Source organism: Spermophilus citellus (assembly GCF_964194105.1).
Source record: "Spermophilus citellus genome assembly, chromosome: 15".
In the NCBI taxonomy this organism is placed as follows: Eukaryota; Metazoa; Chordata; class Mammalia; order Rodentia; family Sciuridae; genus Spermophilus; species Spermophilus citellus.
The window spans coordinates 19550662-19564965 of NC_138195.1; the positions used below are offsets into that span (position 1 = coordinate 19550662).

At 33.5% G+C, this 14304-nt stretch overlaps 1 protein-coding gene across 4 annotated transcripts in view; it reads left to right on the forward strand.

Moving 5' to 3' along the window:
- Positions 1-14304, forward strand: part of MAPK8 (mitogen-activated protein kinase 8) — a 132473-nt gene that overhangs the window by 86289 nt on the left and 31880 nt on the right. For all 4 annotated transcript variants that reach the window (XM_081267488.1, XM_081267489.1, XM_081267487.1 and 1 more), the window contains 2 exons: positions 5036-5206; positions 8844-8973. In XM_081267488.1, the coding sequence (XP_081123614.1) occupies positions 5085-5206; positions 8844-8973 (252 nt within the window). In that variant the 5' untranslated portion in view covers positions 5036-5084. The remainder of the gene's footprint in view (positions 1-5035; positions 5207-8843; positions 8974-14304) is intronic.

Consider the following 14304-nt stretch of genomic DNA (forward strand, 5'->3'; position numbering starts at 1 on the left):
TAATGAAATAGGAATATGACCACAGATTCTTTAGACAACTTATGTAAGATAATTTCTTTGAAAATTCTCAAAGCTCATTTAGGAAGAAATAGGTAACCTGAATAACACTATTAGTATAAAAGAATTTAAAGGGCTGGGGATGTGGCTCAAGCGGTAGCACGCTCGCCTGGAATGCGTGCGGCCTGGGTTCGATCCTCAGCACCACATACCAACAAAGATGTTGTGTCCGCCGAGAACTAAAAAATAAATATTAAAAATTAAAAAAAAAAAGAAAAAAAAAAAAGAATTTAAATATGTAATTAAAACCGTCCCTCCAAGAAAAACCTATCCTAAATCAGGCATGGTGGCAGACAGCTATAATTCTATCTGTTCTGGAGGCCAAAGCAGGAAGATCACAAGTCTGAGCCAGCCTGGGCAATTTTGCAAGACCTTGACTCAAAATAAAAAATAAAAAGGCTCCTGGGTTTAATACCTATACTGGAGGTCATGGTCCTTAAATGTTGTGAAACATTTAAGGATGAACTAATCAGTTCGGTACAGTTTTGGGGAAAAAAAAACAGGAAAATTCTGACTTAGTTTTTACCCTGCTATAAAGAAAAACTAATATCTAACATCTCCCATAAAAATAAATGGAAAATCCTTCATTGGAATTTTAGCCAGCTTAATCAGTATATAAAAAGGAAAATACTTAATGACCAAGTGGTAGTCATTCCAGGAATGCAAGATTGATTTAATGTTTGAAAATCAGTCAATGATAATCATCAGTCACATGATCCAACTAAGAAAAACTATATATAAGAAAAATTATTTGACAGAGTTCAACACCCATTAGTGATAAAAATTTTTAGTAAACTAGAACTTGAAGGGAACTTTCTCAAACTGTTAAAGTACAATTAGTATACTCCTATAGCATATATCTTGCTTAGCAGTGAAAGACTATATGTTTTCTCCCTAAGATCAGGAACAATGGAACCATGGCTTGCTTTCACCACTTAAATATTTGTCATTGTATTGAAATGATATCTAGTTTAGTGGGATAAGAAAAATATATTATGTTATAAAATATGGCTCTCAAATCAGTGGTTCAGTGGCAGAACACCCCCTGGGCTCAATCTCCAGTACCAAAAATAAATGAATAAATCAAATTTTTTAAAATGACACTTAAAAAATATGAAACTTAACATTTTAAGAAACTAGTTATGAATGTAGAAACTACTTATGAATGTAGAAAAATTTCAAAAGAATCCACAGAAGCTGGGGCAAGTAAGATGAATAACCGAGCTTGGTACAAAGTAGTGATAGAAAAGTTAATTGTATTTCTGTATACTCACATTATAAATATAAATAAAGTAAACATGTTTATATTAACATATTCAAATACTTTCAGAGAAATTGAACACAATTTTGTAAAGCCTCTGTGTCTTGGAAATTATAGAATGTTGCTGAGAAAACTTAAAGAACCAAGTAAGCAGAAACAAGCACCATGTTCATGAATCAGAAAACTCAAAATTGTTGTTATACAGGTTGAGTATACCTAATCCGGATGCCTCAAAATTCATAACTTTTAAGAAAATTTTGGATTTTAGATTTTCAGATCTGGGATGATCAACCTGTAAAGAACTGGGTACTCCTGTGAAGGGTTCTCAGGAACTCTACTATTTTTATAACTTATGTGTGGATCTAAAATTATTTCAAGATAAAGTTTAAAAATGTGCCAGGTGTGGTGGCACACACCTGTAATCTCAGCAACTCAGTAGGCTAAGGCAAGAGGATTGCAAATTCAAGGCCAACCTCAGCAATTGAGTGAGGCCCTAAGCAACTTAGTGAGATATTGTCTGAAACCAAAAAAATTGAGTTGGGGATGTGGTTCAGTGGCAGAACACCCCTGGGCTCAATCTCTAGTACCAAAAATAAATAAATAAATAAAATTTTTTAAAATGACACTTAAAAAATATAAGGTAAGTCACAGACTGGGAAAAAATATTTATAACATCTGATAAAGGATTATATCCAGAACATAAGAATAAATATTACAACTCAAACAAGAAAACAATAGTATTTTTATAATGGGAAAAAGAACTGTGAATAACTACTAAAACAGCAAAGATATATGAATGCCTATGAACATATGCTCAGCATTATTACTTCTTAGCAAATGTGAATGTAGGCTGGGCACAGTGGCACACACCTGCGAACCCAGTGATCTGAGAGGCTGAGGCAGTAGAATCACAAATTCAAAGGCAGCCTCAGCAACTTAACAAGGGTCTGAGCAACTTAGTGCAAGACCGTGTCTCAAAAAAATAAGATGAACTATTGATGTGGATCAGTGATAAGTATCCCTGGGTTCAGAAAGAAAAGAAAATGTGAATGTAAACCATAATGAAATACCCCTGTATACTAATACAGATAAAATTATATGATAATTACAATGTAGAACAGCTTGAACTCTCATACATTGCTGGTGAAAATGAAAAAATGGTATCACCACTTTGGAAGACAGTTTGGCAGTTTATAAGTTAAACATAGAACTCAACAGTCCCACTCCATATTCTCCCAAGATAAATGTTTTAAAAAACTGCAGGTGTTAGTATTAGTATCATTTATCATAACCCCCAAACTAGAAGCAGTATAATCGGCCCCATAGTGTACCCACACAATAGAATACTACTTAGTAGTAAAAAGGATGAAGCATGGATGAATCTCAAAAACATGGCAAGTGGAAAAAGCAAAACACCAGTTGCATGTCATATAATTTCATTTATGTGAAAATCTAGAAAAAGCACAACTAAGGAGTTAAGTGGTGACAGGGGGGCAAGGACAGTGGGGTGGGGCAGAAATTGACCATATAGAGAATATTTAAGATGATGGGAATGTTCTATATCATGATTTTGTTGGTTACAATGTTGTATACAGTTATCACAACTTATTAAATTGTACAGTTAGAGTTGGTGAATTTTTTAGAGCCTTTTTATGTGTTATTTCTTCTGCCTAGAAAGCTCCCTTTTCTCATAGTCATTGTTCAGATCTCACTTAAATATCATTTTGTTGGAGGGATTCGTTTGTCCAGAGCCTATACTAGCACAGGTTTCTGTGGAATCCTGCCCTTAGGTTGCCATTATCACAACTTTAGTTATGATTAAGTAATAATTAGCTTAAGTTCTCTTTTATTGTTATATCTGCAAATCCTAGGAGGAGCTAGATGCTGATTACTAGTGTTGTTAGTGCTTGAGTTAGGTACTCTAGTAAATATTACAGTGAATAAAGAGTTCTCTGTCTGTTTTTCTTAGGAGCGGCATTCTTAGCTTCTGCCAAGGGCACTGCTGGCTGAGGCTTTCTACTTAGCTTTGCTACATTATTCTAGAAGTTGATGACTATAAATGTTCAGCTGTGATTTTGTTCAGACTTCATATGGGCACTGCCGCAGATAAATGGGGAGCTGGCACCATGGATCGCCATCCTGTTGTTGTGTCATCCCATTCTGGGAATAAAGAGAAACCCTTCCTTGCTGTTATTCTTTAGCAGAAAGGGAAAACTGCTCTGGGGTGGGCTCCTTGATTTCCAGCCAGTTGAGAAACTCCAAAATACAGCCTTTTGTTGTCTGCTTTATAACAGTAAGTCAGCTCCCACGAAGCATCACACAATACCCCTTCCTTTCCTGATCTAATGTTCAAGAGAGGAATAACACTCTACTCCATCCAGCAACTAGGCTTAAGAAATCTAAGCTGCAGCCAATTTGAGTGCTCGGGTAGAGGCCTATTTAACCTTCTTCTGGAATGTGAAAACAGTATTGATGCTGTGTCATTTAATCATATTTTTGTGTTAGCATTGTCTTATAACCATACACATACACGGAAATAATTGTTTAGACCTAACTGGTTTCATGATTTATTGGGATGGTGGATAGTAGGTAAAAATTGTCTTACGTGCATTTTGCTTCCCCCCTCCCCTTCCTGGATGGCCAACCCTCACCCTAGCCTTCTCAGTTCTATGACTGCAGGTGTGTGCCACCATATCCAGCATGCACATTTTGGAATAAACTAATGTTATCTAGTAGTGAAGAGATGCTAGTTTGTCAGTCTCCAGTTTATACAATCGAGTAGAAAAAGATACCCTGACTTAATTTGATAGATGGTAAAGAACTGTTGTCAGAACTTATATAGTACTTTTGATCCTCCAAACAAGTTAGAACAGAATTGTTTTGTCTTGTATACTAATGCATCTCTCTTCTCTACCCTGCTTCTCATCTTTTCAACATTATAGCCTCAGCATATGAATTATACCAGGTTGTAGCTCTTGGGAGTCAGAAGATCTGACATAGTGAAAGCAACTTGTTTGTTAGGCAGGTACCACATGTGCTAAACAACTTTAGCTTGGATTTCCACTTTGCACTAAAAATGATATGGTTAATTTTTTTTTTAATGAAAGTTTAGTGATTTCTCACAAAAAATGATTTCAGTACTCTAATATGTAAACACATTAAATTTTTAGTTATGAAGGTGTTATTTGTTTGTTTGTTTATACATACCAGGGATTGAGCCAAGGGGTACTTAACCACTGAGCCACATCTCCAGCTCTTTTATTTTTTTTATTTTGAGCACAGGGCCTTGCTAAGTTACTTATGGCCTTGAGGCTAGCTTTGAACTTGAGATCCTTCTTCCTCAGCCTACCAGGTCGCAAGAATTACAGGCATGGGTCACCTTGCCCAGCTTGAAAATGACTTTTAGAGCAAGTTTAATTATAACCATTTACTTTGTTTAGTCTTCTGTAACTTAAGTATGTATTTATACCAGTGACTTCTAGAGAAATTATTTATGCTCATAAAAGTTTTTTTTAAAAAAAGCTATAAGTCATTTTTCAGTATGGCATATGCTAACCAAGACCCTGTGGTAGTTTTTCTTAGTTTGTTTTTTAATGAAGCAATTCTTCAAACATGACATAGCAGTCTGTGTTAATACCAGTCAATATAAAGAAGAGTTGGAATTTTAAGATTAAACAGGTTCATTTTGTTAAGATCATGTTTTGTTTCATTTTGTAGCCTCTTGGTGAATTTTTGGATGAAGCCATTAAATTAATTTCTTGCCATCATGAGCAGAAGCAAGCGGGACAACAATTTTTATAGTGTAGAAATTGGAGATTCTACGTTCACAGTCCTGAAACGGTATCAGAATTTAAAACCTATAGGCTCCGGAGCTCAAGGAATAGTTTGGTAAGTCTTACTTCCAAAAATGAATCAAAGAATCAACTTGCCTCATATGAGTTGCTATCTTTAAATAATAAGTGGCATGTTTGTTAATTCCATGTGTACATCTATTTCCATAGCTAATTATTTAATATGAAACCTCACTTAATCATCACTCACACACCAAAATGAAACTCTGGAATTTCAGAAATCTTATTTTACAACTGGGGAATGGAAGTCATCTGATACCCCAGTGTACACATTTCAAAACTCATGTATCTTTAAAACTGATTTACAAGCCAATTTCTACAAAAGACCCAGGCTTTACAGATCAGCATAATTTCTTATAATCTGAAACGCAAAACATTCTTTGGGATAGTTTTACTAATGATTCAAAATCACTGTTAGTATAATAAGCTGGTGTTATTGGGAATTCTAACACACACTCCAGTATATCTTTATTGTCTCTTCATGAACCAAATTTGTTTTGAAATCCATTTTAAAAATCAGGAGTTTTTATGATTTGGCACTTCTTCCAGGTTCTTAGAAAAACTCTTGCACATGTATATAGAGACATACATAGATCTGTTGTTTGCAGCATCATTTATAATAGCAGAAATTGAAAACAGCATCAAGTCTGTCAATAGGAGAATTAAAAATTGTGATATAATCATAGAATGTAATACTATACAACATTTAAAGTGAACCGGAGCTCTATGTATAAGCAAAGATAATATAAGAAATATAGAGTTGATTTTAAAAGCAAGATGTAGAATATACATAGTTTTGCACCATTTACCTATACTTTAAAATATTCAAAACAATGCCATGTATTTTGGGTGCATGCTATATGTAGAAAAGGTAAAATCATGCATAAACATCAAGGATTTTATTTACCTCTCAGAAGAGGAAGGTTGGTTTACCTATAAATCATTTCTTTAAAACAAAAAAAAAAAAATCCAGGGTAATTCTGGTAAAAACTTAAATCTAACTAATTTGTGTAATGAAAAGACATTCTCTTTATTGAAGTAATTTATGATATCAAAAATTATAGAAATTGGGGTCATTTTATAAACTCCATTAACTGGCTGACATTTTTTTAATTTTTTGTACTTGTAGATGGACATAATGCCTTTATTTATTCTTTTTAAATATATATATATATATATATATATATATATATATATATATATATTAGTTGTAGATGGACACAATATCTTTATTTTTATGTGGTGCTGAGGATCGAACCCAGTGCCTCACGCATGCTAGGCAAGCGCTGTGCCACTGAGCTACAGCCCCAGTCCTAGCTGGCTGACATTTTAATCAACTGACATTGACCTACCAGCCACAAATTAAATTTAAAAAAATATTTACAGTCAGTATTTAGAATTTAGAAAGTCAGCTATTGGTTCAGATTCAAGGTCTTTGATTTACTTTGGTTTTGTGTCTCTTGGCAAATTAACAGTTTTAAGCCTTTTTTCTCAATTAATTTATAGAGCTATTTTTGAGCATTATCCTATATAATTTAGAAAAATTATTAAATAATGTTTAGTGTTAAGTTCCTTCACTTATCCTCAGGTAAGTGCACTTTGAAATTTGTGTATCAGAATTAAAAATGCTTTGGAAAGGACCTTAAGTCCCTTTAGCCACCTTATCCTAAGGAATGAATGTCTTAAAATTGTCACTTAAAGTAATTATTTTATAAAATATTATTATGAAATAGATTAAATACAAAAATTTCAAAACTCATTGTGTTACTGTCAGGATCAACTGAAGAACCTAATTTGATAAAACATTAATAGTAAGGTTTATGGGTATGGATTGGGGCCAGGTGTTTTCTGATTTGTGCACACTGAAAAATCAACAATTAAAAATCTAATTTCCTTGGTTATAAAATAGTGGAATCCATTAAGATACTTTCAAACTTTAATAGTTTGAAATATTCCTTTGCTTTAGCAGATAGTAATTTACTATCTGCTAAAGCAAATTAATAGGAATGAATTTAAAATAAAATCTTTATTAGGAAGGATAGTAGAATGAAACAGACATTATTACTGTGTGTGTAAATGTAACTGCATGACCAATGTGATTCTGCAGTCTGTACACTCAGAAAAATGAGAAATTATATCCCATCTGATTCAAATGTATGATATGTCAAGATCACTGTACTGACATGTGTAACTAAGTAAAACAAATAAAAAAAAATAAGTTCTTTAAAATAAATAAATAAATAATAAAATCTTTATTAAGTGAAGATACATTTCTAACAATTTTTCATGACCCTTGATATTGTTTTTTTTTTTAATTTGGGCAGCACATATCTATAAATATAGTACTTTTAAAATAAGAGTTATATTTATGTTTATTTTGATATGTATATGATATGCAGTCATTATGTGCAATATATATTCATTATAATCATTATATGCAATCGTTATTATATATACAGAATGTAGAGATATAAATGTAGTACAATGTCATAATCTATATAGTTCTATAACAAATACCAAATAGATATGAAGAGAGAGTTACAAAGTGTTTAATCAGGTGAAAACCATCAGTAATGAACTGGCTTTCCAAATACATTTAAATAGAAGTAGACTTTTATGATATGTTAAGTGGTTCAGTATGAAATGCACAGCCTCATGTCTTTTTTAAAAAAATTTTTTTAGTTGTAGATGGACACAATACCTTTATTTTATATATTTATTTTTATGTAGTGCTGAGTATTGAACCCAGTGCTTCACACATATCAGACAAGTGCTTTATCACTGAGCCACAACCCAGACCTTCATGTCTTTATCTTCTAGCCTCAGCTTTATTTTTAACTTTTTGACTAACCTTGAACCAGTTACTTAACTGCTGATCCTCCTTAGGTAGAGATGAATCCACATTTTTAAAGAACTTTCAGTCATAAAATTCAATAACATAAAGACAGATTACCTTATTTGTGTTTCTTATTCTCAAACCTTTCATATACCAATAGATGTCATATGGTCAGCATCAAGGGGTAAAGGAAGAAATGAAGAGTAATGTATATGTTGCGATGTGTATGTCCCAGTTATGAAGCAGCTTCTGATGTTTTCAAATTTAGCATTCATATTTGTAAACACCTTGATTTTTTAGATTCTCTAAAATAAAATGTTAAGGCTTTTTCAAAACAAATTTTGATATTTTATATACACACTTCTATATTTATTGATTGTCCTGTGACTGAAAGGATGGAAGTAATGGGTTTATGTAGAATTCTTCAGCAAACATTTTGAGTAGAATTCATGTTTATCCTGACTTTCTTTGATCTGTTTGGAGAGTGAATGATTCCTTTAGGCTTTAAGCTATCTTAGCAGACCTAAATATCTATAAAGCATTTATGTATTCATAGTGCCAACCCTGGGCTAAGTGTATCTTGGAGGCAGACAACGAACCAGCAGGGTGTCTGTCTTTTCAATCCATTGCCTCCTTGGATACATTATTATTTTAAAAAATGATTGTTATTTGCTGTGGAATATATTGTCATAAGTATAGAAGACACATGTTGAGCATTACAGACTGAAGAGTGATCCATTTCCACCTATTTTTGGAGGAATTGAGGAATCTGCATGAGTGTTTCATAAATTCAGTTTTACAGGTTTTTACTTTTTTGTTTTTGAATTTCTTGTTACAGTGCAGCTTATGATGCCATTCTTGAAAGAAATGTTGCAATCAAGAAGCTAAGCCGGCCATTTCAGAATCAAACTCATGCTAAGCGGGCCTACAGAGAACTAGTTCTTATGAAATGTGTTAATCATAAAAATGTAAGTGAATAATTTAGATTTGTTAAATATAGATGAAATCAAGATTTGTTTATGAATACACGAATATGAAAGACTTTATAGAGAGTTTAAATTATTCCGAATTGAAACATTGTTTAAAGGGAATATATATTCACAGGATGATTTTTTTTTAATATTTAAGTTGTAGATGGACATGATACTTTTAATTAATTATTTATTTATTTATTTTAAAGTGGTGCTGAAGATCAAACCCAGTGCTTCACACATGCAAGGCGAGTGCTCTACCACTGAGCCGAAACCCCAGCCCCACAGGGTGAATTTTTTACCCAACTTTATTAAGTGATATCAAAAGAAAATGACTTCTGAAATTTAGAAGAATATTATTTAAGTTTTATTTCTTATTTTGCTGCTTATTCTCTATAAAGCTGACATTTCAAAAATAGTAGCCTTAGTACAGAGATGAAATTATTCAAATTTTATTTTGATACTGGATCTTCCCTTAATTGTACAGGTTAGAAGTGCAAATCATTTCTCACCACATCACTCACACCTCTTTAGTGATGTAAGTATTTACTGATCATTTTATGTTGAGGGTAGCCAGTGGTTACAAAGCACTGTAGCAGAAATTTTTTGAAAATATTTAAAGGGAATTAGAAAAAGATTTCTATTTATACTTCCTAATGATGTAACTTTTACTCATTTTGAGGACAGTTGTACTTTTTTGAATTACTTTACGCACTCTGATATTTTTATAGTTCTTTTGTGGAATGAACACTCCAAACTGAGAGGAAATAACTAAGAGGAAATTGTGCAAGGGACAGTTTTATGAAGCACTAAACTGAAAGCACTTCACTGGAGACATTTTGTGGTGATTGTCCAAAGGAGCTGATATGATATAATAAGTATGATACTTTCTAATGGCAAATAATACAATTCACCACATTATATTGGAGTTAAAAGTTTATCTCCAAGTTGGGGAACGCGTGGACATTAAGCCTCCTTATTTGAGAAACGTGTTTGAAGGCAAAACAAATAATGTAAAGTTAAATATCAAATATCACAAAGCATGAGTATTTTAACTGTCAGTTGATATAGATGGTCAATAAATTCTAAAATCTCAATAGAGAAATCTGTGAGCCTTAATTAATGGGAAGGCTTTCAGAAAGAGTAAACTTAGGTAAAAGATGGAATGAAAATTGGATTGTTGTAGGAAAGGGTCCCCCCAAGAAAGGAGAAGTGGCATAAAAAGGGCTGGATAGAGTTAAAGTTAGTCATGGACAGGAAGGTAATTGTGGTAGCCATTCTATTTCCAGGTATGAGCCAGACATGTTGGTCATCAGAGTTTTGCTAGTGGCCTCCTAACCTTGGATAATGCTTCTTGTACCTCTTGTAGCCTGTGGACTCAGTTTCACAATGAGGGCTGTGGGAGCATCTTAGTTTTTCCTATGGAGAGGAGCCCAGTTTCTCCTTTCTCCCAAGCCTGGGTGACTGCAAGGAAAGATATTTCCTTCTACTAAATAGCACATGTGTCTCAAAATTAGCCCTCTAGCAGGAGAGGCACACAGTGTTCAACACTTATTTTGTTCAGTGAAGGAATTTAAAACTAAATATAGTCAGCCAGGAATGCTGACTGTTCTTTTCTACTCCCTGATAGATGGATGTTTTGGGAATGTCATGTCTCAAACACTTTTATGTTCTACACAGATGTTCTCTTCATTATTCTCTAAGTATCTCTGGGTTTTTCTGCCCTTTTCAAGAGGGTTTTGAGTTTCTTTTTTAACTTGATTACTTACCTGAAAACACACTTTGATAAGTCGTCTAGCACACACAGTTCTAGATTTTTGATAGAATCCTCTGATAGGAGCTGAGGCAAGTTATCTCCCCTTTACTGCAGACATTATATCCTGTTTGAAAAGCATGTCACCATTGGCTAATAAGTCAAAGGCCCGTTAGTGGGTCTCATCCATCCCCTTTTATTTTTATTTTTCTCTTTTTGATTTTGGCAAATTTAAATAGAGTTTGCTTTTTTTCTTTGTTTTGGCTTTATCATTTATTGGCTTTACTTCCCAGTTTTGCTCAGGATATCTTCATAGGTACCTTGGGGTAGATTGCAAAAATTACGTTTTCCAGAAACAGCCAACTCTAATTCTTCATCTTATTTATATAGATGTTGTTCTTAGAGACATTTTCATGTATACCTTTTTGAAGTCTTCACATACTGTATTTAGTTGCACTTCTCTCATTTATTGCTGTTGTTCTTTGTTCTCTCTCCCATCTCCCCCCCAGAAGGAAACAGTGCTTCTAGATGAATTGTTATTTGTTCCTTGTAATTACTACTTCTTTCAGTTAGTCCTGTATAACCCATTAATCAATCCTAGACTTTTGTTTGGCCAGTCTATGATTGATATAATTTCCTTTATTTCCCCCTCTCGAGGAGGGGTTGTTTTATAAAATCTCATTTATGGTAGCTTAATTGAGATATAATTTACATACCATATAATTATCCCATTTCAAGTATACAGTTTAATATATATACCCACTGATATGAGTGATATCACCACAGTTAGTTCCAGAATATTTTTATCACCTCAAAAAGAAACACTGTAGGGCTGGGGTTGTGGCTCAGCGGTAGAGCACTTGCCTAATATATGCAAAGCCCTGGTTTCGATCCTCAGCACCACATAAAAATAAATAAATAAAATAAAGATATTGTGTCCAATTACAACTAAAAATGAATATTAAAAAATTTAAAAAGAAACACTGTATCCTTTAGCTGTTGATCCCCTATCTTCCATGCCCCCCAGCTCTAAGCAACCACTGGCTTCATTTGTGCCTCTGTATGCCTTAAATCTTTTAACATCTCTCTTTTACCCTCATATTTCCCAAATATTAGTGAGAACAGTTTTACTAAAGTCCAGATGGAATTCAGCTGGTTGTGAAACTTGAATTTATTTAGAGTATCTGATATTTTATTATTATGGCTTCCCTCATCTTAAAAAAAAAACCTGTACTTTGTTTGAATTTTATTTTTCTGAATTGATCCACTGAACAAGATGTTTAAGTGCTTTCTATAGACAGAGCTTAATGCAGAGATGAATAACATAGATTCTGCCCTCATATCTAAAAAAACTTTCCTGTCCCTAAATTGTTAGCAAACATTTTTAAATGTGTCAGGTACATTGCTATGTACAAGGCAATAAAAGTAAATAAGCCACACATCTTTCTTACAAGGATCCTGTATGGTCTGGATGAAGCTGTTGTAAAAATGAAATTACAGTACTGTATGTTGGATGCCATGACAGCATAGAGGATAACTAGAGACAGAGTAGAGAGAATAGTCAACTCTGATAGGGATTAGGGGTTGTCAGACTCTATCAAAGAAATCCATGTTGAAGACAATTAAGTTCAGTTGGTAAATGACAAGTGTAGTTTAGAATAGTATGCTTAAAAATATTAAAGGCTTTTAAAAATGACATTCTTGAAATGAATTTAGTTTGGGTATATTATCAAATTTAATACTACTGAATGAGGTGATACTCTAGCATGGGTTTTTGGAATTTATTTGTTGGCTTAAAGTTTTTGAGGAGGTAAGTAATATGATCGGATCTTTCTTTTACCATATTACAGGAAATAAAGTGAATAAAGTGGTAGCTGGGTTTGCAGAAAACCATTGTTAACTCAGGCTTCCATAACAAAGTACCATAGACGAGAGGGCTTAAACAACAGATTTAGTTCTCACAATTCCAGAGGCTGGGAAGTCCAAGATCAAGGTGCTGGCTTACTTGGTTCCTTGTGAAGGTGCTCTTCCTGACTTGCAATTGGCCAATTTCTCACTGTATCTTCACATGACCTTTCCTTAATGCATGGGTGGAGAAAGACAAATTTTATTCTGTTCATCTTTTTTTTTCTTTTCTTTTTTAAATTTTTTCTTTTTTTAATAGAGAACTCAGGGGTGCTCTATCACCGAGCTACATCCCTAGCCTTTCGTAAAAATTTATTTTGAGACAGGGTCTCACTAAGTTGCTCAGGCAGGACTTAAACTTGTGATTCTCTTTTCTCTACCTCCCAAGTAGCTGGGATTACAGGTAAGCACCACCATGCCAGATTTTGTTCTTCTTACATGACCTATTCTCATTATGAGTGCCACACATTCATGACCTAATATAAACCTAATTAACTCAAATTCCCTATCTTCATATAACATCACATTGGGAGTGAGGGCTCCATCTGTGAATTTCAGGGGGACACACACAGATTCAGCCTGTAATACTAGTATTAGACATAAGATTTTAAACTCTTTAACCTGTATAATAGTACAGGGAATGTAGAAAAAGAGATTGAGGGTATAGAATGACGTACAACAGACAACATTCTTTCAGATATGTGCTATGGTACAGATAAAGATTAAAAAATACATCTGTATATGTGTGTGTGTGTGTGTGTATAACATATGTATATAAAATAATAAAACATGTTTTCCTCTGAGGAAAAAAAAAAAAAAAGAAGAATCACTCTGAATTTTCTCTTGTAAAAGGGAGGGCATCCTGGAAAATTAAGGAGTTTGGTAGGAATAAAATGAATTCAATTTTATATTATTTGTGAGAAGTCCACATAAGGGACTATGTGTATATGAAACTCATGATGCTAAGCAAAGACTTTTCATGCTTATTTGGGAATTATCCACATAGAAGTTTGGAAAAGTTACATAGATAATAATATCATTTAGGGAAAGGGTAGACAGAAACAAGAGGGCTTGAAGACAGTAGTGGAAAGGAGAGTATACCTTTGAATGAACCATTGGATTTAACTGGAAATGAAGAAAACTGGGAAAATATGAAGTTCAAGGCCAGCATGGGCAACTTGGCTAGACTCTGTTTCAAAATATAAAAGGAGTTCAGTTGTGGAGCACTCTAGCTTCAACCCTCAGTATTGAAAAGAAAAAAATAAGAATTGGTCTAAGGAAACCCTTCTGAGATTATACAGAAATATTGAGTTGAATAAAAAGCTAGAAGGTGTTTAAGATTTGGTAACAAATTATGTAGAAGTTTGTATAACATAAGAACTTGTTAGAGTGTTCATAAATGGAATGAGTGATGTGAAACTCTTCTATTTGTAAAGTTTTTGTTCTTTTTAAAGACTGTTTTAGAACACTTTTACGTTTACAGCAAAATTGAGAGGAAAATACAGAGAGGTCTCATTTATAACCTGCCCCTCCACATGATAGCATTCCCCTAAATCAGCATCCCCCACCAAACTGGTACTTTTGTTTAATTGATGAACCTACATTAATACATTATTTATTACTCAGTCTGTAGTTTACATTAGGGTTTTCACTTTGGTTTTTTGTTTGTT